Genomic DNA, 27997 nt, shown 5'->3' on the forward strand with positions numbered 1-27997 from the left:
TTCACAACTCTCGACAGAATATGAGAGGGACGGACTGCGCTTCAACCATGGAGAAAAAAAAGAGAGCTAAGCTAGTTGTTATGTACTTATGTTAAAATATCAGTTTCACCGCAAGCGCGAAGCAATGAATGCGATAGCACGAAATCGTAATGTTATACCAACTAAGGCTGGCAGCTAACTCTTTTGGATATGATCGCGCGTAACTCTACATAACGATGGTGTAGAAGTAGACGGCTGCTCCAGGGAGAGCTGCGCTTTTCGCAGTCTCTTCGCGTTTGAAGCGCAGCACGTAGAAGAGTATACGAGCCGTCCGCTGATGTCTGCCGAGATAGAGCGCGCGTCAGCGATCGCGACCGCGCCCTTAGAATCAAAGTTGGCAGTTGGAGCTCGAGCGATAACTCCCCCTTCCCCCGCGTCCTTTTATGCTCGATCAAGACGGGCGGGCCGTTTCCTCTCTGCTTGAGCAGCATTCGACGGCAGGTCTAACACGCGGGGGAATGTTATCGGATGCGCCCTCCGAGCGAAGGAGATGGGCCGGCTCGTTTGATCTCTGCATCAGCCGCGTTCGTTGCCCCAGCTCGCGCGCTTTTACCCCCGGGTAGAACATACGATGCGCGTGGGGATGTTATCAATTTGGACTTTATACGGAATACGACGGCAACGGCGACGGCACAATCCCGTCGAGACTATCGCAATAACAGACAGCATGGGTAAAGACCGACCTAAAATAGAAGTCAAGAGAGTGAACAGTTATCTCTCACATAGACCAACACACCCACCTCATTGATAGGTATTGCCGCTCGCCTGGGAATGCGTAGATAAGTATTTGTGTCTACTTCTTCCGCCGCTGTACGATTTTTCAATGTTTAGCGGCACTTGTGGCATCTTGACTACATTCTTGTGTCCGTGTCTGCATGCCCTGTCTTTTTAAAGGGCCCCAAAACAGCCTATGGAAATCCAAAAGATGCGGCCAGTTTGCACTAAGTCTCGCAAAGCTTGGCACAGCGAAGCACGGGTCCATCACCGCTTGTACTCCCCTTTGACCGACACGTCTAGCTGCGAGATGCGCGGCTTCCTCCTCGGGAGTACGCGCTTTCTTAGGACGCCCCATCACTGTCTGTACACGGCCGGGCGCAGCCTGGCTTTGCACTATAGAGCGGAGGTTGCGCGCGGTGTTTCCGTCGGTGGGCGTGGCTTAGGTACTGCGCGTGCGCGGCTTGGCCAGGTGGTGCCGTATCTGGTCGCTAGACGACGCGATGCTTGCTTCCTCTTTTTCTCTCTACGTTTTTCTCTGTCTTTCGTTGATGCTCCCTCTGTCTCTATTTCTTTTTCGTTCTGCATTTCATTCGCTATATTTCTCTTTCTCATTCTTTCTGTGTTACACTTTACTCTCTTTTCCCTCCTCCTCACCAATACATCTCTGCTCCTCATCCCCACTTCCCTTTCCAACCGCCTAGCTACACTATACTATACAAGGCTATGCCCGGCTAGCGTGCCTGCAGAATAGCTGAGTGGTAGGATGCTCGCCTTCCGATCAAGGGTACGTGGCTTCGAATCCAGCCTCGCGCAGAATTTTTTTTATTTACATCTTTCTTTCCATCTTCCTGTTTGTTTGTTTCTTTCTTTCTCTCCCTCTCTCTTTGTACTCGTTCCGTCACCCGTCAGGGTTATTACAGGCCACGCCGTAGAGGGATTTGCCCAAATTTTGTGGCTCATACCGATACATGTTGATGATAGTTTTCGGGCACGGTCAAACACATTACGCCGAGCTAGAACAGCGTAGCTGTTAAAGAACGAGCGCGTTATTTTCTCTTGGCGTTTCTCGTCTTTTCGGCGTACTTAGTGACGCCAGAACGGTGATTCACCTGACACCATTCGGGCACATACTCTCGATAGGTCAACATACGAGAAATATCACTTCTGAATTGTCTCCCATCCTACGTTGCCATGCAGTTGCCTACCAGTTCTTCCTTGTCTCGCATGACCATCGTGCGCGATCAACCTAATTTCACTCCATTTTGTGCGTTCCTGACTGTGCAAGCGGAGATAACGGGGTAGCCGACAAGCGCGAAATCCTCATAGATTCAACGCTTAGTGTTGACATTGTACGCGTGCTTTGTAAAAAAATAAGTGGCGAGGAGATATCGTCTGTAAGAAGGGTAGTGAAGGCGAGAACGAAACCAATGGAAAAGGCGCCAGATCATTTGATTCTTCGAACGGACGGACATGGTGGGAATGGCAAGCACTGACCAATCGTTGAAACAAACATAAATTGACGTTTCGGCCCCGCTACGGGGGCCTTGTTCACAAGGAATGAAAGTTTTTAGGGCATGGGTTATATGGGCTTGATGATGTGACGTAAGCATCGAGTGTATATCGGGGGCAGATTGCCTGAGTTGCGGTTGAGCGTGTTATCGGTCGTTTGAATGTGAAGGGATTCAAGATGAAGCCTAGCTGATTTGTTCTTTTCTTTTCCTATTATCTTCGCGCTATCCCAGTCGATGTCATGGCTCGTGGACACTGCGTGCTCAGCTAGCGCGTTAGTTGCCACGTGCTTGGTTTTCACGTCATAGCTGTGCTGTTTAATTCTTTTTCCAAAGTCGCCTGTTTCACCGATGTAGACTTGATTACAATCGGCGCAAGGAATTCTGTACACGACGCCCGGGAACTTCTCCTTATCGAGTTTGTCTTTCACCGTCCCCACAGCTTGTCTGAGCTTGCGCGTAGGCACGTGAGCGACGTCGACTTCATACCCTCGAAGGATTCGGGACAGACCTTCGCTTATGCCGGGGACGTACGGCACAGGAATCCTTTTTCTCCTCCCCTTGTCGTTGTGTTGTTGAGAGTCATTTGGCGTAGGATGAGCTAGGCTCTTTTTAACAGCTTGAATGAGCGAACTGGGGTAGCCCGAAGATGAGAGGTCACGGCGTATCGTGGCTAGCTCGGCCGCTTGGTTCTCCGGAGTTGAGGAAAGTTTCTCCGCCCTACGTACAAGTGAAGCGACCACCAACTTCTGACACATCCGGTGCACAGAGCTGAAACTTAGGTACTTGCCAGTGTGAGTTTCCTTCCTTAAGACACTGAACGACAACCTACTGCCGTCGCGTTTCACGAGCACGTCCAAAAATGGCAGACGACGCGATGAAGCACGTACCCGTGTCGTCTGTGTACTTTCGAAGCTACGCCGGAATCAAGAGTTTGATCCTTTGTCGCCCGAGGAACGCAAGGCACTAAAAAGACTGCTTGACAATAAGGATATCGTTATACTCCCCGCCGATAAGGGAAACGCCACTGTCGTGTTGGACACACAAGACTACGAAAACAAGATGCGACTCATGCTCGAGGACGATCGAACGTACGTTCCCTTGAATCGTGATCCCACTGCAAAAGTGCAAAGGGACTTGCAGAAGCTACTGGCTGACGGATTTCGGTTTGTGCCTCCTCAGCAAAAGTCGCTGTATTTTTCTCTTCTGTGTAACAATGGCTCCGCTCCCGCTCTGTACGGATTACCCCAGATACACAAGGAGGGCGTCCCTATGCGCCCAATTGTCGACTTCACCGCTCGCCTCTCCACAAGTTATCGAATTACCTTCACAGGATTATCTCCCCTTTGGTCGGCAAAACTGAAGCGCACGTACGGAACTCGTACGACTTTATTGAAAAGGTTCGCAACACGGCCCTACATGACGACGAGATCATGGTGTCCTTCGATGTGAAGTCACTTTACACAAGCGTGCCCATTGACTTCGCCGTCAAGGTCTGCACTGACGCTCTCGAATCGGACCCAAGTCTTCCAGAAAGGACACCGCTCGAGGCTCCAGATCTCAGCAGACTTCTCGAGTTTTGTCTGAGCAACACATACCTCACGTTCCAGAAAAAGTTCTTCAAGCAAGTCCATGGAACCGCAATGGGAGCCTCGATCTCAGTCACCGCAGCGAACTTGGCAATGGAGTCACTGGAGTCCCGTGCCCTGTCTAGTTTCAGCTCACGTCCAAGGGTATTCCTACGCTACGTGGACGACTGTTTCTCAGTGGTTAAGAAGTCTGCTTTGAGCGCTTTTCTTCTGCACCCTAATAGCATGAATCCAGCCATACAGTTCACGACAGAGGAAGAAGTTAATGGTCGTCTGCCATTTTTGGACGTGCTCGTGAAACGCGACGGCAGTAGGTTGTCGTTCAGTGTCTTCAGGAAGGAAACGCACACTGGCAAGTACCTAAGTTTCAGCTCTGTGCACCTGATGTGTCAGAAGAAGTCGGTGGTCGCTTCACTTGTACGTAGGGCGGAGAAACTTTCCTCAACTCCAGAAAACCAAGCGGCCGAGCTAGCCACGATACGCCGTGACCTCTCATCTTCGGGCTACCCCAGTTCGCTCATTCAAGCTGTTAAAAAGAGCCTAGCTCATCCTACGCCAAATGACTCTCAACAACACAACGACAAGGGGAGGAGAAAAAGGATTCCTGTGCCGTACGTCCCCGGCATAAGCGGTCTGTCCCGAATCCTTTGGGGGTATGAAGTCGACGTCGCTCACGTGCCTACGCGCAAGCTCAGACAAGCTGTGGGGACGGTGAAAGACAAACTCGATAAGGAGAAGTTCCCGGGCGTCGTGTACAGAATTCCTTGCGCCTATTGTAACCAAGTCTACATCGGTGAAACAGGCGACTTTGGAAAAAGAATTAAACAGCACAGCTATGACGTGAAAACCAAGCACGTGGCAACTAACGCGCTAGCTGAGTACGCAGTGTCCACGAGCCATGACATCGACTGGGATAGCGCGAAGATAATAGGAAAAGAAAAGAACAAATCAGCTAGGCTTCATCTTGAATCCCTTCACATTCAAACGACCGATAACACGCTCAACCGCAACTCAGGCAATCTGCCCCCGATATACACTCGATGCTTACGTCACATCATCAAGCCCATATAACCCATGCCCTAAAAACTTTCATTCCTTGTGAACAAGGCCCCCGTAGCGGGGCCGAAACGTCAATTTATGTGTTTGTTTCAACGATTGGTCGGTGCTTGCCATTCCCACCATGAATTTTCCCGACCAGACGGGTTTCCGTCGAACTCTGGACTTCAACGGACGGACAGTTTACAGCAGGGTGTCGGAACGAAATGTTTTTCGTTTCGGTTTTAGTTTCGTTTCACCGCAAAAAGTTCCGTTTCGTTTCTGTTCCGGGACGAAAAAAAAAAACGTTCCGTAACGGTTCGTAACGGTTTTCTTTTCTTTGTATAAAAAAAGAAAATATGAAAAACGTAAAGCAATCATTAAAAAAAACGTTGGATTTGTGATGTAGTTACTTGCTCTCCTCTTAATGGGACAAGGGTAAAACACGTTCTTCAGAGGAGCGGAAGTAACTGTACCGCGTATTCCTACCAACTAGCACAAACCAGCATTCATTTCAAAGTCATGGTATTTATTTTCTCACAAGAAAAATACGAATTTTTTTAGTTGGCTTAATTCTTTGTGTCAAGGGAGTGAGCACGATCTCAGAAGCAGCACGTCATTGAGTGTACTCTCTGATGTGCGAGACCGCTGTTCTGATAAAAAGATCTCCAGGCCTGCGTGAAACACGCAGCAAGTCACAGCAAAAGCTAGAAGAGCGGACTTTGTAGAGGCCGTTGTTATCTCTTGGGACAACTAATACAAGTAAACATGCAACGTACCCACTACGTCATAAATCGTCGCAATTTTTCTGAAGTAGCGAAGTTCCCACTATGCCATTTTTCTTTATTCTTCGGAGAATCGCGGTACCCGCTTAGCCCATTGACACTCAGGGAATGGCCTGGCAGTCCAATTCTATTCCTGTAATTCCTCAGCGTAGGAAAGGCATCTTGATAGTTTTATCGAGTTAAGAATGAACGCCCCATGAAGCTGATGTCATCAAATGTATTAAGAACCGTGCTTGTAATAAGCTAAGCCATTTTAAGAATACTGCTTTAGTGTTAACTTGCGAGGCTCTAACTTACTAACGTTTGAAGCTTGAAAAACAGCACGTAGACGAAAACGTCCTTTATTTTCGGAAAAAGACGTAATTCCGTTCCCGTTCCATTCTTCCGAGCGTTGTCCCCATTCCATTGCGGGGTCGCGAAAATGTTGAAGATTCCGGAGTCAATGCAATTCCGGAGTGGTAACTCCGCAACACTGGTTGGAAGCATTAAACCACACACTCTTTGCGCTATTAGCATTGTGTGATGACTGGTTGTTATTTTACTCTTCTGCCACGCTATATTACACATGGGAACCATCGTTAAAGGCGCAACACCACACAACACAAGAGAAGACCAGACGAGCACAGGCGCAAACTAACAACTGATTTATTGAAGGCAGATCTCCAGGCATATATACCAACAGGCTGCGCAGGCGCAACGTCACAACAATCCTCGGAAAACATCAAAAATATCGCGAAAGAAAATCAATTTCAGCTTTGTAAAGCGCAATGGAAGTGTCGCTGACACACGCCTCACCTGCTTTCCTGATTAGAAACGCTTCTAACGTTTCACGAGCCGTTTTTTGTCTGCTGCTACCAACAATTTTTGCGCATCGGAAACGTGGTTCACAATTCGGGCATGTCATGCAATGGTCGACAAGATGGCTTCGCTCTTTGTTAGTTAGATTTCTTGCGTGTTCCCTGAGCCGGTCATTGAGGCAGCGCCCCGTCTGGCCGATATATACTTTGCCGCAGGTCAGGGGAATCTCGTACACGACGTTGCTGGCACACTGAACGAAACGTCGTTCATGGTTCTTTTTGCAGCCTCCCTTTTCCTCCGCACAGGTGGTGCGACGGCTCAGCTGAGCGAGCTTCTGGGGGGCCGAGAAAGCCAACGGCACGTTGAACGGTTCAGGAAATAGCAGTTATTACACATTCAATCCTTTCACATGCACAAACACTGGCCAACTCCAATGAACACTGCTTATATCTATTCAGTGCACTCATTTATTGTCATCTTAAAAATAAACATACTTTTAAAAACTCATCTGTCATCTGTCAGGTCTGTTATCTAGAAAAAATATTATTTACTACTTCTTTGTGGTTCAACTGCACATACAAAACAAACTGCTTGCACAAATGCAACGGTGCTGTACCCTCTTTTCTGGATGAGTCCATTTATATATTATCCTATTTACGTGTTGGCAAATTTCATTGAATAAAGCTAAAAACTCTTTTTTCAAATGCTTTACAAATTCAACAGCCTGTTTCATAGAAACCTGCCCAAAATATCCTAATGCACATGCTTTCATTCGTCTACTCCCATCATCAAACGTTATTTATTCCAGAGTAAAGGAAAGCAGATGATTTTAAGGGCTCGTTCATCTTTCTTAGGCACCATATTAATGAGAACTAACAGACAATAAAGCCAAGGAAAGTATAGGGGGTGTTATCTGTAGTATTTTAGAATATAAATGCGAAGAAAGTAAAATGGACGAAAAGTTGACTTGCCGCCGGCAGGGACCGAACCTGCGACCTGCGAATAACGCGTCCGATGCTCTACCACTGAGCTACGGCGGCGATCATCCTCCCGTCCACTTTCTGGGGTATATATGTTCATTTAAACCAAGGAGTGATAGTCAGCGCCAATCGCAGCCAGGGCGGCGAGTGTAGAACACTTTTTTTGCCTGTTGGCGTCACGTAGCACGTAATCTTTTTACGAGCTGGCGGCTGACCAATAATCCCTCGCATACTACCTGAAGGCATTAAGTCTGCCAGGACGATACCCTCGCTATGAATGAAGGAAAGCAGATGATTTTTTAAGGGCTCGTTTATCTTTGTTAGACACAATATTAATGAGAACTAACAAACAATAACGCCAAGGAAAGTATAGGGGGTGTTATCTGTAGTATTTTAGAATATAAATGTGAAGAAAATAAAGTGGACGAAAAGATGACTTGCCGCCGGCAGGGTCCGAACCTGCGACCTTCGAATAAGTATAGTAGTGACCCGGAAACTACTTGCCAGGTGACCACTGCACGAAATGTCTTGTTTAATGAGGGCGCGAGTGTTTGCACACAGTTTCCTGTTTCAGAACCTTCACAATGTCGCTCCCTACAAGCAAGCGGTACACATAGCCTTTTGTTTCAGCACTACTGCAGCTTTGCCTGCCATTGCTTTGCAACAGCCTTCACAGTTAGAGCAATCTATACTCAGTGTGAAAAAGAAGTGCTGCTAAATGTGCACTACTACTGGCCCACTTGCTACCAAGTTACATGTGATACTCTATGCAAAATTTGACTCGTAGATTAAAGTACAGTATGTGTACCACATCACATGCACCATCCAAGAAATTTGAAGCCACCACACGTCCTCTAAACTGAGTAATGCGTGAAGCAAGAAACAATAATTTGTGCACCGAATTTTGTACTGCATCAACATAGCGTACACTATCACTGCTTTTCAGCGTAAGGCTTGCATTTGTCCGCCTGGTAAACATTGGTGGTGCATAGGGTTGTCACTGTGGCGACTCTTGAGCCTCTTACGACTTGGTGTGGGTAGCTTGGAAACCAATGATCTCTCTTTTGTCCAGTTTGCTGAGAAGAAGAAAAAAATGAGTCATGAGAAAAAGCAAGAAAGAAATGAAAGAAAAATCGGTTCAATAAGTGAAAAGTCCACAACCATACCTTGTGAGGATTTCGGACCAAGAGTTTACTTTTAGTAATGGCACATCCTCTGCTGACTTGAGGTAGGTTCAGAGATACAGCATCAAAGCGTATGCTGATATGAGCAGTTTCTTGGTGGCTGTGGCTGGGTTGGAAGAGGAAAAAACGACGATTACTATGGTAGAAGCGTGAGTGGATTTGTGATATATGTCTGAGAAGACTATATATATGTGAACACTGCATGAGAAAAATAGTATTTACATAACATTGCTTTGCTTGTGAATTTGTTTTAGTGGTGACCTTCAGTGGACAGTGTCTCACCAAACCTCAAATAGAGGATACTAAGTTAGTTAATTGCCCAACTCTATAAACTATACGATATTTGCAAATGTAATATATACGATTGTAAACTTAAGAAAATGTAAAAATGCGTATACACACTATAAGTTCACTGCGTCTGCCATACATTGCCTTTATGAGCATTTATCGCAGAAGATCCATTTGTGCAGAAATAGGTAAAACTTATGCTGTGATCTGTGTTACAAAGTTTAGCAAGAAAGATATTTTCTGCAAAAGTGATATCGAAGTAACTAATCTTAGAAAATGTCATCAGCGGTGCATCTGATCAGCTGGACGAGAAATAAAACCTTTTGAAATAACAAAAACCGTAGCGCATGAAAGAAAGAGCTATGTTCAAGTGCAAAGCAGTGCATTTTCACTCACCGGTGCGCACGCCCACATGGTGCATGGTTATTCCGTTGTCGTAGGTAGTCTCCGTGATCTTTGCCGACATTGAATTTTCATGCTGGAAGCTGTACAGCCCAACGTTTATAAAGTATCTATAAATGTTGGTGCAGCCGGTGAAGCGCCGCAGCTGACGTGATTCACAGGCTTTAGACGCGTTCTCTTTATGACAGCGGCATGTGAAGTTTGGCACACAAATTCACATTGCTATATCAAAAGTTATTTAAAACGGAGATGCGTGGCGCCGATCAAAGAAAACGACCGCGCTACAATTTTAATGGAATAAACGTCTGAAGCGCAATCGATTCCAATAGGCTGCTGTTTTTCGAGTGTCAGTGTAATCTCAATACTTGTCCTCAAACAATCAAGCTCTTTTATTATCTAGAAGTAACACAAAAACTTGTCCCTACTAGCTTTATGAAAAATGACACGGTAACTAAGCTTCTAACAATCTTCTGATACACTCTGAAATAAAACGTTTTGGCCACGTTGAGCGGCCCTAACACGAAAAATGCGAACTTATCCGACCGCTAAAAGAGGAGTTAGTAGTTCCACTATACGCGCATCTCGACGGAACTCGCCGCGGATGACTTTTTCGCCCTCGGCGGCGATCGCTGGAACTTGAGACTTTCCGGGGCCTGGTTCGACGGAGATGGAGTTGTGCCCATGTCACACGGCGGTTTTACGAGCTTTGGACAGAAGCCGCAAGGGGTCCATTAGGCGATGATGTACCTACAGTCTGCATGCAAGATTTCGCGTCTGATCACGCTGAAAACATTCTCAATGGTACGTGTGATTATAAAAAGTATATTCTTATCACATCGATAGAAAAAAAATTGTCTTTATCACAGAAACGTGTACTTGCAAGCATGCTGACAGTAATTTTGACAGGAGTGCTGGCAACGCTGTACGTTTGTTTTGCTACGCGTCTTCTCTACACGTGCCGATTGTCAAACACACTGTAAGTTGTCGAGCTCTTTGAAGTTGCGCTACCACCCAGATCATGTTGTCTTTTCCAATATCGGCTGGGCACAGGTCTCACGTACAGTCCACGAAGCCTTTCTGCGGATGGCTCCCACAACAGCCCGACTGCTGCCAGTACGAGAGCCGGCGTCGACGAAGAAGCAAAAAACCTGCGTCTCTCGACTGCTATGACTATTGGTAGTGCAGAAGTAGAATGAAGAGCACCGCAATAAGAACGGAACGAGATGCACAGACGTAAACACAACGGTGCACACGGACTCGGAGACGCATTCAAAATGGCGGCAAGACGACTTTTCGCGAGGCCTAGTGCGGAGAGTATGTGCGGCGAGTACGGCACTTATACGGTTTTCTTTCGTTAACCACACGTTATCACTGGATTATGCAGTGAAATAACTTTCAATATTAATAAAATTCATTATTGTGTTGACTGCGCCTGTTTTATATTTGCGGTTTTTACCGTAACTACAGATTTCTGGGGACGAGAGTACTGCATTCCGCCGCTAATGGTGATCGCCGAAATCACTTTGCGAAACGCTTCGTTTAACTTCCTTGGCGTAAGGGAGACCGTGTGACACGCACCGCATCTCCGTTGACGTAACGACGAGGGAGTTGCACGTAGTTAGCGGGTGCCCGTAGGACAGGGGTATAACATTACGACATGTTGCCATCGCATTCACAGCTTCGCTTTTTCGTTGGAACGCATATTTTTCGAAATTCGAGGGAAAAATGTCTGGGCGGTTGGGCGAACGCTCGCAAGCAGTCACTTCAGTCATAGGTTACATGAAATTGCATGTCACGAAAAGCGGCACTGTCTCCAAAAGTTATCGTCTCAGAATATGTCCTCAGCAGCGACCTCTAAACTGAAGTACAAAATGATTTTGCACGACTGCTTCTGTACACTTACTTGTGTTATGAAATAGCTTAAGTCATCATGGTAAGATGCTATAATAAAAATCAGCGTTAATAAACACCACAGATGATTCGGAAAACTCACTGGTTATTTGCATATCATATAGGCAGCCTAATTCTCGAAAGTCGCCGAAACAAATAGGCTCCAAGATGCTGTTTCGCTGCACTTATTTCGCAGTAGGCAGACTGCATTGTCTTGCATGTCCTGCTTGTAACACCAAACCTTCAGCAAAATTTCGATGTAAACATTACGAGATATATAAACCAGGACCTGCAAGGCTGGCTAAATGATATATGAGGTGAAGAAATAGCGAATGACGGCATAAACAATAAACAGCTGCTAAATGCTAAATAGCCGAATGGTCTAACTCCAACAACCATCACGCATCATTCAATGAACACTTGACAGCCAATAAAGAAAATCGAAATACAGTATGCAGAGGTCGCCACACTTGAGCCCTTTATATGCTGCCACCGGAGCGTGGCGCCCCTGTATGTTGTGTGCCTATATATGCTTGGGCCCAAAAGGAGCGGGTGCTCATTCATCCCAGCAGCGTGTACGTTTCTGCGTGCCCGTGCGGCACTAACCACGCGACGTGGTGTCAGAAGCGAAAAATTAACGCCCCCAGCCTCCAGCCTCGCCACGACAGGACGGCAGCGCGATGCCCCTCGAGACCAGCGAGCCGCCGAAACTGCAGAGCGCCAACCTCCAGCCACCGGCACCGTTCAGCTTGGCAAAACCGGGAACATGGCGACATGACTCAGCTGCTACGAAGACTGCGGTTTCAGGAGTGACAAAAGCGTCGGAGGTACTGCATGGGCCTGGAGGCCCGCCCGCTCTTCGAGACATTTTCGCTCGACGCCCAGTCGCTCGCCTCATACCTAGTCGTTGCCGCCCGCTTCACAGAGCACCCGGCAAATGAGCTCTACGAGTTGCCGCGGTTCCACCGACGTGTTCAGCTATCCGACGAAAGCGTCGACACGTACTACGCAGAACTGTGCAGGATGGTGAAGCGCTGCAGCTACCCGTCAGGTGCTGTCGAAGAAAGGCTCGTACATGGCCGGCTCGTCGTCGGCCTCCGTGACTCTCGTCTCTCGTAACAGCTGTGCCGAAACGCGAAGCTGACGCTCAAGGAGGCTTGAACACAGGCCCGTCAATCTGAGGACGCCGAGAAGGAAAAGGCGTCGTCCCAGAACAGCACCGAGTACGCCCGCAAGCTCAACCTCGACGCCATAAAATCTAATAAGTTCGTCGTCGTCGATCGGAAGCTAAGCCTATTACGCCGCAGCCGCAAACAGAGCGCTCACTCAAGCTGTCCACATGTGATTTTTTCGGCCGCGCGCCTCACCGACGTTCTGACTGCCCGGCTCGACGCTCCGCCTGCAACTTGTCCAAAAAAGAAAGGCCACTTTGCCGAAGTATGCTGGTCGTGGAAGTACTAGTAGAACAGGCTCGGCTCCATTCACCTGCACGCCGTCGCGACGCCGGCCACGGCCAATTTCGTCGACGTCACCGTTGACAACTACACAGGGCAGTTCAAGGTAGACTCCGGAGCCGAAGTATCCACCGTTCCAAGCGACTACCCTACGCTGGTTGCCAAGCTCAACCAAGTCGACTGTCACTTCGCGTGCTAGGCTCGTATTTGGCACGACTTCAGTAGCAAGGGAAGTCAAGTTGTCAGTCTGCTTCCGCTTGTAAGCCACGTCCTTGGCGGCGACGTCTTTCCTTGGTGGCCACTTGGCACGTAGCTGGGAGTCTTGCTTTGGGACTCTGGTTCTGAGTTGACGTGCCAGCAACGTAGCTGGGCTGGACTTTGCTAACAAGCGGAATCAGGCTGACGACTGCAACACGCATCACGGCGCTGGACACCTGCCGCCACTCCAAACAGGCCAGCGTGTGTGGGTACGACCTGACCAAGTGCAGGGTATGGTCTTCAGTTAGGGGCAAAGACAGAGAAGCTATGTGGTCGAAACGGAACGAGGTGGCGTCCTACAGCGCAACCGGCGTCACCTAGTGCCTTTTGCATCTACTGCCTCCGGAGAGAACCACCGTCAACAGCTGCACAGCCAGCACCATCGCAGCAAGTTCCCCTTCAGGAACCTCAGCCGGCCAACAACGTGGAATCAACTTGGACAATCACCCTTGGACAGTCGGTGCAACAGTCCTCTGAAGCCAGAACCCGTAGTGATGACGTGATGCGAACACGTTACGGCCGGCGTGTTGTTCCGCCGCGCCGCTTGTGAAACTTTTCGCGTCTCTGGCGTCCTCTATTCTCCCGTCGGACCGTTAAAGCTTCAAGAGGGGAGATGCAGAAGTCGCCATAGTTGAGCCCTTTATTTAGGCTGCCACCGGAGTGTGTCGCCCCATGTAACTTCTGTGCCTATATATGTCTGGGCCAATAAACAGCGGGTACTCTTTTGTCGGAGCAAGCGGTGTGTACGTGTCGGTCTCTGCGTGCCCGTGCCTCTGCGCCACTAACCACACCACACAGTAGACTTTCAATGAATAGAAATCACTTAAACGGAATTGCTGCTTATTTGGAACCAGTGTTGCGGAGATGCCACTCCGGAAATGGAATGACTCCGAAATTATCCACATTTTCGTGACCCCGGAATGGAATGGGGTCGCGAAACTGGGGTCGCGGAATGGGATCGCGAAAACTACGACTAGCGCTGAACTTGCAAAGACATTTATTGGAACAATTTCACATATATTAATGCTGACCGACACAGACGTCATCCACTACACATGCGTAGGTGCGCCATCTCTTTATCAGTAAGTTGTAGGGATGCCACGCTTACACAACTCTCCCCCACATAGGAAATTATGTCCTGATTCTATGCTTCCTCGGGTGATTCGCGCTTTGCTCCTCTTAATGACGGAGTGTTATTTAGGTTATACAATGGCTGGCTAGGAAACCTTCAAGATCTTTTCCGTCACGCGCATTTTTTTACATTTTTCGCATGCTCCCTTAGCCTATCGTTGGCGCATCTCCCGCTTTGGCCAACGTACACTCTTCCGCACTTTAAAGGAATTTCGTACACCACCCCTTCTGCGCAATCAACAATGGGCGGCCTGTGCTTTGTGCCACAGACCTGCTGCTTCCCTGCCTTTGGGTCGGTCATTCTGCAGAGCTTAGACAGCATGTGTGGTGTCGTGAATACGACTTTGACGTTGTACCGCTGGGCCACCTTTTTGAAGTTGTGGCAATGCTTGTGCACATAAGTTATCACAGGCGCCTTCTGCCTGCGCGATGCGCTAGCTTCACAACTTTGCGAGGCGATGGCGCATTTTCTTGAGCAGGCTCTCTGCGACGAAAGTGATGAGGGGCTGGGGATACCCAGCTTGACGCTGGAACGCTTCGTCCGCACCTACATCACTCTTATAGGCGCACTGCACAGTGCATATCCATAACCATCACCAAGATTCGCACTTTCCAAGCTCCAAGTAATACTCATAAACATGCGGCAACGCTAATGCGATGGCTCTTATAGGCGGCCAATTGTACACAGACGCGCGCATTCCGACTTCAACCTCATGCCAGTGTACAGCAATGAGCACGACAATCGGCGAGTGGGGTGAGCCTCAGGCGAAACGCTTGGTGCATCCGAGCGATGCAGGAAACACATGCCATGTTGCATGTTGCCGCTGCCGAAACGACGGTACGCGATAAAACGTTGTAAAACACTCCGAGCTGTTGCCGCGGCGGTGTACTTCGAGCGCGGCACAATCACAAGCTTCTACTCATAGCGTTTCATATTTTTTCTATTTTTCATATTTCCCGTGCTTTTTTATGAGCCAAAAAAAAAAAAAAACGCCAGGCCTGCGCGGAAAGCGCAGCACAGTCACAGCGAAAGCTGGAAGAGCGGCATTTCTTCAGACAGTTCTAAACTCTCTTGGAGCTACTAATACAAGTACACTAGCAAGGTACCCACTACGCCATAAATCACAATTTTTGTGAAGTTGGGAAGCACCTACTAAGCCATTATTTCTCATTCTGCGGAGAAGCAAGGTACCAGCTACACGTCTGGAAGGCATTATGTGCACTTTGTTGACGCTACGAATGATGACGATGAAGAATTATGGCTCAGCCCTTTGTAGTGGGTTGGAAGCTTTAAACGGTCCACCAGTTATGTAATTTGCATTGGGTGACGCTCGGTCACTATTTCCCTCTCCCGCCATCTGTATACCATATGTTGACGTGGAAGAGAGAGGTGGGGGGGGGCGAAGAACTTTACTGAGACCCCGAGAAAATGGATCATGCGCTTATGGGCTTCCTTGACAACCAATACAAGTTCACTTGCGAGGAAGCCACTACGCTATAAATCATCGTAATTTTTCATATAAATATAAATCATCGTAACTATGCCATTTTTCTTCATCCTACGGAGAGCCGTGGTACCTGCTAAACGCATGTAAGGCATTACGCGCACTTTGTTGATGCTGCGCCTGATGACGATGAAGAATTATGGCGGAGCCCTTTGTAATGGGTTGCAAGCATTCAACAAGCGACTCGTTGCGCAATTCGCATTGTGTGACGCCTGCTTACAGAATTCGCCTTTTGTGACGCTTGGTGTTTATTTTACTCTTCTACCATGCTATATTCAAATGTTAATGCGGTTCCTTCTCGACATGAAGCCTGTATAGGACCTTTTTGCAAAGCAGTTTCAAGCACCGGCATGGCTCAGAGGTTGAATACTGGGCTCCCACGCGGAAGCCCCAGGTTCGAACCTCGTTTCATCCTGGAATTTTTTTGTTATTTCGTTTTTTTTCTTATTTCGAGCGATACTGGTTACGGACACCGGCGGCGGCGGCGGCGGCGGACAACTACGGCGCCAAAAACGGCCGCTGAAGTGATCTCATAACAGCTTTCGCTGTAAAAAAAGAGCACGCAATTAAGTACGTTGCCGAAAATAGCGCAGTTATATGCCATTAGAACATTGCAGTTATGCCTCATTGACATTTTAATGATTATTTTGAGTACTTGTCGAGTTAGAAACATAATTAGGATTATTTAACTAAACCTTACCAACGAAAAAAGAGTAGTGGGTACTACAGTGTACTGGGAACAATATGCACTAGGTGTGCTTCGCGTAAGGGCGTTCTTCTGTGTGAGGATATGTGGGACACCCTGCATATAGTCCGTTACATTTGGTGGCAGCGGCCATCACTTCACCTCGTTCGATCGAGTCAGAGTCGCAACGTTTGTGGCACGATCAGCGAATCAACTAGACAACGCCGTCTATGCAAGCGCCACTACCACTGAGTCACCGTTGCCGCTGTTATGCTACCCACCACAGTAAAGGCTGGACTCTGAGCACGATTTTCTGGGCCTCGTCACGAGGGTTTCTCGCGTCGCCCTTCACTTCCGTTTGTTTGTGTTACTGTGTCTCAAAAGCGTCCTGGTGACTTCGTCGACGGCCGGGCTGCAAAGACGCCCGAGTGTTCCGGAACGCGCCTTTCTAGTCCGGCCGTGCTTGTCGTCTTCGCTTTACCATTGTCCGCATACGCACTACATGGCGATGAGAGATACAGGAGCCGCATGTGATTGCTAGATTGGAGGGCATTCGTGTAAGCGCACCCTTTGTAGCACAAAACGAAATCAAGGACCTTGACCGCAAAACTTCACGCATGACTGGTTGCAGGCACTAATGTTTCGTCCGCGCATGTTTCTTGCATGTTTTTTTCTGGTAACCAGTGGGCATCAAAAAGCTTGCTGGCTTCAATAACATTTAAGCTGTCAGTCTGCGTGTAATATGTGCCTTTTTCTGTGTGGTGTCGTCTCCGGCTGTAAGTATAGGATATATATAGATATACACGCCTTTTTTCTTGGCATGTCTAAGTGGCAGATCGATGTAAGATATGTGAGGCCTACCTGGCGATCGTAGACTGGCCAAAGACGCTCGTACGAGTGTTCATGGGCCCAGAACTCGAGGTCGACTCCATATTTGTGGAAGAGGTCTTCGAGTCCGTACAGGTGTACCAAAGGGATTCCTTTACGAACCTGCGCATACATCGGTCTAGCATTCCTTAAAAGGCTCAAGACATTATGTTTCACGCACGTATAAAAAATTGCCGAGGATAACCTACACTATGCAATTGCTTTCGACCATATGCAATCATGCAGAACGTGCACTTTCTAAACACAAAACTTAATCTGATGCACCGCAAACAAAAAGAATTGCCTGCTGCGCTTGCGTTCAAAGCCCCGAGTCAGCGATTCTGCACCTTGCAACCGCACATCGCAAATTCACGCATGACTGTTCTGCAGGCACTAGTTTTTCGTCCGCGCATGTTTTTTGCACGCTTTTTTTCTTTTAGCCAGTGGGTATAAAAAACAAGCTTTTCCGGGTCGGACCCATCATTTTTCTTATTTGCATCAATGTCAAGTTTTCGCTCTCAGAAAACGTTGATGTGTAGCTCACAACCAATGACGTCAACACCGAAGATTCCGCGCAACGAGCTCTTTAACGCTTTCAAGAAAGCGCGGAAAACCACAACACAGAAAACGAAAGGGAGTGGACGACGCGTGCTCTCCCCTTCACAACGCGGGCTGTTTTGACACATGTGGTCGGCTACTTAGCATCGAATTACTTGCGTGCGTCAACTTCTGAAAATGAAGGCTTCTTTGTTGTTTTGCCGGAAGCTCTATTTTTAAGGAAGGGTTCAGATGCGCTGGATAAGAATTTTAAACAGGTGTCGGTAAAAGAAGAGAAAGTTAGGGAACAGCCGCGCGAGCTTTTGGATGAGCCTAACCTTCGCGGCCTTTCGTTGGTAGTGAAGAGTGAAAAAGGCCTACATCTTGAGATTTTTTGCTCAGTTAAAACCCACAAAGCGCATATGCCTTTCCCAGTCATTGTATCGGAAAGGGGACCTGGCAGCATATTGTCTCTGGTGTTCTGCAGCGCCATGTCTCCTCGCTGTCCATTCAGGGACCTTTCCGTGTGCTTAATTCCGAAGGTCTTGTCGAGGTCTTGAAAAATGATAACCATGGCATGTGTTATGGATTTAGTGTTCATATTGAGGATGTTTGTTACTCGCTTCCGCAGCACAAACTGATGCAAAGTGTCAAGTTATGCAATACTGAGGGTAATGACGAAATGAGATTTAGAACCAGGTGCGGTGTTTCATTTCGAGGGTATTTGGAGCTGTTGTTCTTCTACCTCAGCGCCACCTTTGTAAGATGGCACAACGAACTTCTTGTACAGAAGGCGGGAGTTTGCATAGGCTCCAGAGTAGCTCCCACTCTGTGTGACATTTTTCTTAGTAGAGTGGACCGGCTGTTGGAAAAAAACTTCATGGGCTTCACAAGCGTGCCTTTTGGTATGTGGATGATTATATATTTTCACTGCATAGGCAAGACCACCACAGAGTGTGCACTGACGTCCTGAAAGTTTTTAAGGAGTGTGACTCTCGCTTGAAGTTAACTGTAGAGCTTCGCAAGGAAAAAGAATGGCAATTTCTTGACCTGTGGCTCTCCTCCCCACATGTATGTTGGGGTTCTTTCCCTAGTTAGTCTACTAAGCCACTCCTCATGTATGGATCGGCTCACTCAAAAACTGCTAAAAATAGCGTAGCGCTTTGATGTATCAAGTCTGCCCTCCCAAAATCCTGTACCCATTGTGGTAGACCAATAATCAATAGACTAAAAGCCGCTGGGTTCCCTGATAACCAGCTGGGTTCTGTTGACGAGAAGTTTGTCAGATGGGTAAAATCTAGGTGCCTTTCAGTGCCTCACAAAGAAAAGGCGGAAAAAGGGAAGCCGATGATGATGATATGGTATTTTAAAGGCGCAAGGGCCCAGCGTGGCCAAATAGCGCCATGACTGATAGTGGTCTTTACGATGACTGATGACTTGCGATGATATCATTACGGCTGTACAGTGGCCTAAAACACGCGCTGTACGAATACGTAAAATATTATATATTTCAAGTAGAAAACAGCTCTACGAGACGGGACAAAGAAAGGGCACAAACACGGCGCTGACTATCAACCAAATGTGCTTTATTCCACCAGTCCGCATATGTATACTCCAACATGACTAAAGAGAGCATAACAAAAAAGCAGAAAAAAACCCGGTCAGCCTGCACAGAGGCAAGAAATTCTTAACTCGACAGAAAAGTTATCTCCTTCGGAAGCAGTGAAATCGAGGAGAGGCTAACACATGCCTCGCCGCCTTCACAAATGTGATACGCTTCAGAAACGAGACGCGCACGTTCGTCATAGTATTTTGATAGGAAACTCGAATCTTTAAAAGATGGCTGGCAGCCGCATTCATTGCAATGAATGGACAGTTGACTCTCTTTTGCTTGTTTAGAGACCTTGTTCGCGTGCTCTCGGAAGCGGTCATTAGCACACCGGCCAGTCTGACCAATATAGTAACGCCCGCAGGAAAGAGGAATCTTGTACACAACAGAATCGCAGCATTCAACAAACTTTTGCCGGGGCTTCTTACTACATCTTTTCGTCTTGGTTTCTCTGTTTACCTGCTGACACAGGCTACCAAGTTTATTTTTGGCAGAGAATAACAACCTCACCCCAGCCCTACTGACCACCTTTTTAAGATTATGTGCCACCTGGTGCACATACGGAATGACTGCAACTGGTTGCTGGGGGTGTGTCGGTGATTCCACAGCTGTTGAGACCCTGTTCTTAAAGCTAGAAAGGAGGCTTTCTGCGATGCTGGTCAATACAGTTTCCGGGAAACCTGCCAGCTTCAAACGTGCTAATTGACAGGAAAAACTCTCCTCGACCTGGTGGTCACAGGACCTCTCAAGCGCCGCCTTCATGCAGGCCCTGGCAATGCCGCGCTTCACAATCTTCGAGTGCGCGGACGAAAAAGGGAGAAGGCTCTTCTGCGACCTAGGCGCATAACCCCAACAAACATGGTTGTTTGAGAACGAGAGTTCCAAGTCCAAGAAGCGTAGCCTATTGTCTAAGGGATGCTCAGTGGTCAACTCAAGTGGACTTAATTCCGTGAGGAATATGTCAGAAATTCCAGCAGCAGGCTGTACGTCACGAAGGTTACTACAATATAAAACTAAGAAGTCGTCCACGTACCGCATCACCTCTACCACGTTAGTCTGTCTAAGCTTGCTGTCAAGATTACGGTCATAGCGGGCTAGTAAGGTGTCGCTGAGAGCAGGGGCGCTGCATGAGCCAATGCTGACTCCTTTTTGCTGAATGAAAAGCTTATCGTCAAATCTTGTAAAGGTGGATTGCATGTAAAATTTTAAGAACTCTAAAAATTTGTCGACAGTGTTTCCACATGCATTCTGAAACTTAACAACACCGTATCCGTCAATGCAAATTACTAACTTCGGCACACACATCATTCTGAGGCAACGAGTAGTATAATTCCTTGATGTCGACTGAAAAGGCACGCACACCCACTGGGCAGTCATCTCGGAGATAGGCAGAAACAGCACCTGGGCTCCTTATGAGGTAGGGGTCGTCGATGTCAAGTAGGCACAAGAACCTTTGCAGGAACGCACCAACTTCTCGCTGCCAGGTACCGCACTCGGAGACGATGGCCCGGAACGGGCAAAGTTCTTTGTGAGTCTTGGCGCTGAAAAAAGCTGAAAGGCTGGTTCCTTTGCAGGCCTTCACGGATGATGCCAATTTGGCAAGTCCAGCTCTTTCGCACAGCTGAACTGCCCTAGTTTTCACTTTCGTGTGGACCACTCCTTTCGCTTCGTGGAAGTTGCTGTTAATGGCCGCTTCTGCCTTTTCCTTGTACACAGCACGAGGCACCACGACGAATCCTCCCTCTTTATCAGACAGGAGCAGTTTCAGGCCGGCATCCCTGAGGACAGCAACCGCTGAGCGGAGCTTAACCGTATTGCCTTTCTTAACCCGCTGAGGCAGGCAGTCCACTCCTTCCCTGATGCACCGGTCAACTTCATCCGTCTTTGCTTTACCAGCAGCTGTTCTGACGAGGCTGAGTAGTTCCGTCTTGTCCAAATCAGGGTGCTCACAGAATTTTGGCCCGAGTTTGAGAAGATCCGCCACATTCTTCGGAACTGAGGCATCCCCGAGAACCTTGACATCTTTACCTTGCTCTGAATTCTCACGTTTGCTCCCAGGCAGACGAACGGCCAGGTTGCCACAAAGGAAGTCAGCAGTCTGAGACGCCAAACGCAAGTCTCCTAAAAACCTCCTTTGGGCACTGGGTGAAGACATTTCACTGTAGTTCACAGTCTGCAGGCAGTCCGTGAAGAAGCGAACCTGTCGAAATGCCTCTGATCGCAAAATGCGGCACATTCTTTTGACATGGCCTTCTGAAGGCTTCAGAGCCCCGAAAAGACAGGCAAATTCAGGCGGCAGGTAGGAATGCTTGAGCGAGTACGTGTAGAGGCGAGCTCTACAAGTTGCAGTGGCGAGCAGATTGATGCAAACGACAGAAGAACGGAAACACAAGAAAGGCGTGAACAAAGAAAAAGAGCCCGATGTAGAAGAAATGAACTGCAGTAGGGTAAGAATTTGGGCTGGTTGGTGCATGACTTCAAGTAGAAAACAGCGCTACGAGACGGGACAAAGAAAAGGCACAAACACGGCGCTGACTATCAACTAGATGTGCTTTATTCCACCAGTCCGCATATTTATACTTGTGGGAATCGAGCGCGCCCTTCCCTTTGGCGCCTCGTTCCCCAGCTAGCGCGCGTGTTGGCCCCGCGCGGCTCGAGCGCCGGGAACCGCCGTTAATCGGCAGACCACGGCGGCAGCGCCAGGACTCTTTGTCTGGTGCGAGCCATGCGTCAGCTTCCCGGCGCGCGGGCACGCGTCCGGGCATGCCTCGACATGCTCACATGCTCACGCCACCAAGCTAGCTTACGTCACTGAGCAACGCCTGTCATTGGCCGCCAGTGACAACCCCCTTCACCGTTCAGCTCGCTTCTGTCTGGCGCGGGCTTGCCCGCGTCAGATGCTCTCAGGCCTTGACGAGAGGTTGACGCGCTGCTGAGCAGGCGGCTTCTCGTTCGTGCGTTCGACTTCGGCCCTTGTGCGTGAGTCGTGGCGCCGTAGGCAAGCGTACTTGCTCGGTCTTGCGGAGTTCCCTATACGGCCTGCAAGCCCGTGAGTGTCGCACTGTGCTGCATCTTGGGTTAATAAACCCGTTGTTGTTACCCTGCCTCGTGCGTGGTTTCTGCGCCGTGTCGGAGAAAACGACGAACCCGGCCGCAGCGTCGTCGCACGCAGCGGCAGTTGAGAACGTCGCGTCCCTACACGGTCGCGCTCGTAGGTAAGCCTAGTGCAAACCTATCTCCACATACTCTACCATGACTAAAGAAAGCATAACAAAAAAGCAGAAAAAACCCTGTCAGCCTGCGCAAAGGCAAGAAATTCTTAACTCGAAAGAAACGTTATCTCCTTCGGAAGCAGTGAAATCGAGGGGAGGCTAACACATGCCTCGCCGCCTTTACAAATGTGATACGCTTCAGAAACGAGACGCGGGAGGATTCATCGTGGGAGGATTCGTCGTGGTGCCTCGTGGTGTGTACAAGGAAAAGGCAGAAGCGGCCATTAACAGCAACTTCCACGAAGCGAAAAGAGTGGTCCACACGAAAGTGAAAACTAGGGCAGTTCAGCTGTGCGAAAGAGCTGGACTTGCCAAATTAGCATCATCCGTGAAGGCCTGCAAAGAACCAGTCTTTCAGCTTTTTTCAGCGCCAAGACTCACAAAGAACTTTGCCCGTTCCGGGCCATCGTCTCCGAGTGCGGTACCTGGCAGCGAGAAGTTGGTGCGTTCCTGCAAAGGTTCTTGTGCCTACTTGACATCGACGACCCCTACCTCATAAGGAGCCCAGGTACTGTTTCTGCCTATCTCCGAGATGACTGCCCAGTGGGTGTGCGTGCCTTTTCAGTCGACATCAAGGACTTATACTACTCGTTGCCTGAGAATGATGTGTGTGCCGAAGTTAGTAATTGCATTGACGGATACGGTGTTGTTAAGTTTCAGAATGCATGTGGAATCACTGTCGACAAATTTTTAGAGTTCTTAAAGTTTTACATGCAATCCACCTTTATAAGTTTTGACGATAAGCTTTTCATTCAGCAAAAAGGAGTCTGCATTGGCTCATGCATCGCCCCTGCTCTCAGCGACATCTTACTAGCCCGCTATGACCGTAATCTTGACAGCAAGCTTAGACAGACTAACGTGGTAAAGGTGATGCGGTACGTGGACGACTTCTTAGTTTTATATTGTACTAACCCTCGTGACGTACAGCCTGCTGCTGGAATTTCTGACATATTCCTCACGGAACTAAGTCCACTTGAGTTGACCACTGAGCATCCCTCAGACAATAGGCTACGCTTCTTGGACTTGGAACTCTCGTTCTCAACAACCATGTTTGTTGGGGTTATGCGCCTAGGTCGCAAAAGAGCCTTCTCCCTTTTTCTTCCGCGCACTCGAAGATTGTGAAGCGCGGCATTGCCAGGGCCTGCATGAAGGCGGCGCTTGAGAGGTCCTGTGACCACCAGGTCGAGGAGAGTTTTTCCTGTCAATTAGCACGTTTGAAGCTGGCAGGTTTCCCGGAAACTGTATTCACCGGCATCACAGAAAGCCTCCTTTCTAGCTTTAAGAACAGGGTCTCAACAGCTGTGCAATCACCGACACACCCCCAGCAACCAGTTACAGTCATTCCGTATGTGCACCAGGTGGCACATAATCTTAAAAAGGTGGTCAGTAGGGCTGGGGTAAGGTTGTTATTCTCTGCCAAAAATAAACTTGGTAGCCTGTGTCAGCAGGTAAACAGAGAAAACAAGACGGAATGATGTAGTAAGAAGCACCGGCAAAAGTTTGTTGAATGTTGCGATTCTGTTGTGTACAAGATTCCTCTTTCCTGCGGGCGTTACTATATTGGTCAGACTGGCCGGTGTGCTAATGACCGCTTGCGAGAGCACGCGAACAAGGTCTCTAAACAAGAAAAAGAGAGTCAACTGTCCATTCATTGCAATGAATGCGGCTGCCAGCCATCTTTTAAAGATTAGAGTTTCCTATCAAAGTACTATGACGAACGTGCGCGTCTCGTTTCTGAAGCGTATCACATTTATAAAGGCGGCGAGGCATGTGTTAGCCTCCCCTCGATTTCGCTGCTTCCGAAGGAGATAACTTTTCTGTCGAGTTAACAATTTCTTGCCTTTGCGCAGGCTCACCGGGTTTTTTTTCTGCTTTTTTGTTATGCTTTCTTTAGTCATGGTGGAGTATAAATATGCGGACTGGTGGAATAAAGCACATTTGGTTGATAGTCAGCGCCGTGTTTGTGTCCTTTCTTTGTCCCGTCTCATAGCGCTGCTTTCTACTTGAAGTCATGCACCAACCAGCCCAAATTCGTACCCTACTGCAGTTCATACTATATATATATATATATATATATATATATATATATATATATATATATATATATATATATATATATATATATATATATTGTGATGACGAAAACCGGCACCGGGGCTAGGGCAAAGTAGAGAAAGATGAAGTAGAGAATAGGAACAGCCGACCTGCAGCAAGGGCGTTGCCTCTGTTCTCTTCTTCTACAATGGCGCAGTCTACGAGCTATAAACCGTAAGTGCGTCCTCGTGGCTCATCGGCGCTACGGACCTTCCCTCCAAGGAACGATTATGCAGCCCGTCTCGCTACTACTGCCGGAAGCACCTGAGCCACCATTCAAGGACGGCGTCCAGGCCTAGTCGGTCGCTCAAGGGCAGGCTTACCCCGGCGCCGCCAAGACAGTACACGCCCTACCGTTGCCCGGGATAGCCATCCACCCTTCCCGCAGCGACAACGGCTTACTCAGTACTCCATCGGCACCCGAGCCGCTTAGGGGTGCTGTCCAAGCTCCCTCGGACAAGGGTCCCTCCTCTGTGAGTACGCTGATCGTGTCCTACTCCTCGGACGTCACCACTGGCTCCACGCGTGGATCGCCCGAGAGCACCGCCGAGCTCTCCGCCACCATCGCGCGACTCCGAGTCACGGTGAACGCCTTGGCAGTGTCAATCTCCGTGCTGTGTCCTGCCGCCTTGACAGCACTGCAGTCGCTCAATGCCGCGTTGGCCGCCGCCGCCTCGCAAGACCATGAAGAGAGCTCACCCGATAGCCGCAGAGAGCTGCGGTATGCCCTCACGGAGCTCTCATACCAACTCGGCTGGTTGGCGTCTTCATGCTCCGGAGTTTCGCCTACCGTAGCACCATCACCGGCTGCCTACGAACTACCGGAATCCCGCGGCTTCCAAGACGACGCCGACAATTGGGGGGCCACCGTCAACGCTCTTGGAGCTCGCGAGGCGTGGACGGACCAACAGAAGGCATCGATAGGAAGGCGTGCAGCAGCAGTCCTGGGCGGAATGGAGCAACAAGCTAATAATATTATCTGGGGTTTAACGTCCCAAAACCACGATATGATTATGAGAGACTCCAAGTGGAGGGCTCCGGAAATTTCGACCACTTGGGGTTCTTTAACGTGTACCTAAATTCAAGTACAAGGGCCTCACACGTTTTCGCCTCTATCGAAAATGCAGCAGCCGCGGCCAGGATTCGATCCCGCGACATTAGAGTTAGCAGTCGAGCGCCATAACCACTAGACCACCGTGGCGGGGCGAGCTACAAGCTCACAGCTGGTTTTGGAAGGAGTCTTTATCATCCCTATACGAGCACCGAGTCCGACCTGACTTCTACCGGGGATGGAGCTCAGGAGGAGAACCACCTCGAAGCTGCAACTGTGCATTGTAGCTCACCGGCGGGCAGTTTGACAACCTCTCCTGGTACACACATACCTCAGAAACCAGGCGCACCACTTCCTGCCTCAGTATCTGACACCATACCATCCCGTATAGACGCCGAGACCACATCCCATTCACAGCGGCCGCCGACGCGGCCTCTAAACTGGTCAGCACTAGAGCGCACGCAGCCGTCGGCCTGCTGTGGGACGTCAGTTTCCTCGCAACAAGTTGGAAACAATGGACGAACCGCCACTCCAGACTCTTCCCTCACTTGGAACAGCCCCAAAAATCGCGGCAGTCATTGGCCGAGTGTGCGAGCGTTTCACTTGCAGAAGGCAATGCAAACGAAGTCATAATCGTCGAACATCTGGCCGTTTTGTCAAGATCTCCTGACGACAACATGGCCGGGCCTATCGATGCAGACGGTGTCGGCATCGACAGTTCAGGCTACATGGCGTGCGAGCCTGCTGATGACGTGACGCACTTCGTTATGACTACCGGCGTACCGCCTGAACGCCGCGCAGATCACGACGAAGCTGTTCTCGTCGCTACAGGACTCACCACTGATCGTTCGGACAGTCACAGCAGAGCAAAAGAGTACGGTCACAGTGAGGGAGAGGCTGCTCTGTCGAATCACGACGATCCCGTCCCGCTGCCTGTCCGAGTTCGCACGCGTTCTGCGTTGCGCAAGTGTTCGCTGGCTCCGCACGCAAACGCGGATAAAGACCAGAGCGTCAAGCTGAGGCGGCACAACGATTGTCTGCTTGGCGTGCGACGACCGCTGCATCACAGCCAGGGTCGCCCACCAGACCCACTTACGGCAGATCGACGAGCCAAGCCGCAGGCAACTTCGATTACCGCGAAAGAGCCAATTTCGTCAACCAGAGACAAACGAGCCAGCTTCCCGTGCAATGTCGCAGTATGGCCGAGACCAACCTTCAAGGACAGCATCGGCAAAGTTTCAGGCTAAGCCCCAGCGTGGTCGAGACCGGCCACAGCGATTCGACCAGTGTCGCCCACCAGAGGCACTTCGGGCAGGTCTCCCAAACAAGTTGCAGCGTTGTGTAACCCGACCACCGCGATGTAGCCAACACCGCCCACCAGAGACATTGTCGGCTGGTCCGCGAGTCGCAGTCATGGCCGAGTGTGATGACGAAGAGCGGCACCGAGGCTCTGGCGCGCGGGGGGCTAGGGCGAAGTAGAGAATAAGAACAGCCGGCCTGCAGCAAGGGCGTTGTCTCTCTTCTCTTCTTTTACAATATATATATATATATATATGTGTGACGCTATGAATGGGAGACGTCCAGCGGCACAGACGCCATACTTTTATTCCATTCACGCGCACTTCTTCATCCTCGGCTTCTCCTACCATGGCTTCATACGTCACATGATTCCCCCTCCCCCCGAAAAAAGGCGTGAGTTACAAAGAACGAAAAGGAAACAAGGAGAGGCTTAGAAGTGACAAATCTCAAAATGCACAAATCGTTCCGTGCCCCAATGTAGTTCCGTAAACTTGCAGAAAACTTCAAGGCAGAGTGCAGCAGTCCGATGATGTTGAGAAGAGCTCTGGTGGTCGAGGCTGGCTGTTGCGTTCTGGAGGACACAAGCATGCCTTGCACATGGACACTGATCTCAACACAGTTGTTAGACATGTCACAAGTGAATCATATTGGAACACTTTGTAACGCCGGCAGCTCGGATGTCGTCGGCGTCCGTTTGTCGTGACCGTTACACATGCGGTGCTTCTACTTATTCTATCCGTTGAACGAGGGTGATGGGGCGATGGCCGTGTTCTTTCAGAAGAAAACTTGGTTGTTTTCTGCCGGTTTCGTCGTTTGTTGTGATGTTGTCTCACATGGTTGGCTCGTAGGCACAGTCTTGATGCCTGACATTGAAGGCGTCTCTGACGACGTTCCTTTCGGTGAAGTTGTCTTGAATTTGATGGTTTCTTTGTCTTGAGCGAGGCATCTTGAAGTTGTCTTCGCTTCAGTTGGCTCGCTTTCAAACGTCTTTCCGATTGTGCTTCTGATATTTGTAGTTGT

The 27997-nt window shown here is 49.1% G+C and overlaps 1 protein-coding gene across 1 annotated transcript in view; it reads right to left on the minus strand.

The window, feature by feature from the left end:
- Positions 1 to 27997, minus strand: part of LOC119384162 (acid phosphatase type 7-like) — a 515431-nt gene that overhangs the window by 176287 nt on the left and 311147 nt on the right. Inside the window, 1 exon segment of the mRNA XM_037652450.2 lies at positions 17110 to 17238. Coding sequence (XP_037508378.1) covers positions 17110 to 17238 — 129 coding nt within the window.

This window comes from Rhipicephalus sanguineus, chromosome 2 (assembly GCF_013339695.2).
Source record: "Rhipicephalus sanguineus isolate Rsan-2018 chromosome 2, BIME_Rsan_1.4, whole genome shotgun sequence".
In the NCBI taxonomy this organism is placed as follows: domain Eukaryota; kingdom Metazoa; phylum Arthropoda; class Arachnida; order Ixodida; family Ixodidae; genus Rhipicephalus; species Rhipicephalus sanguineus.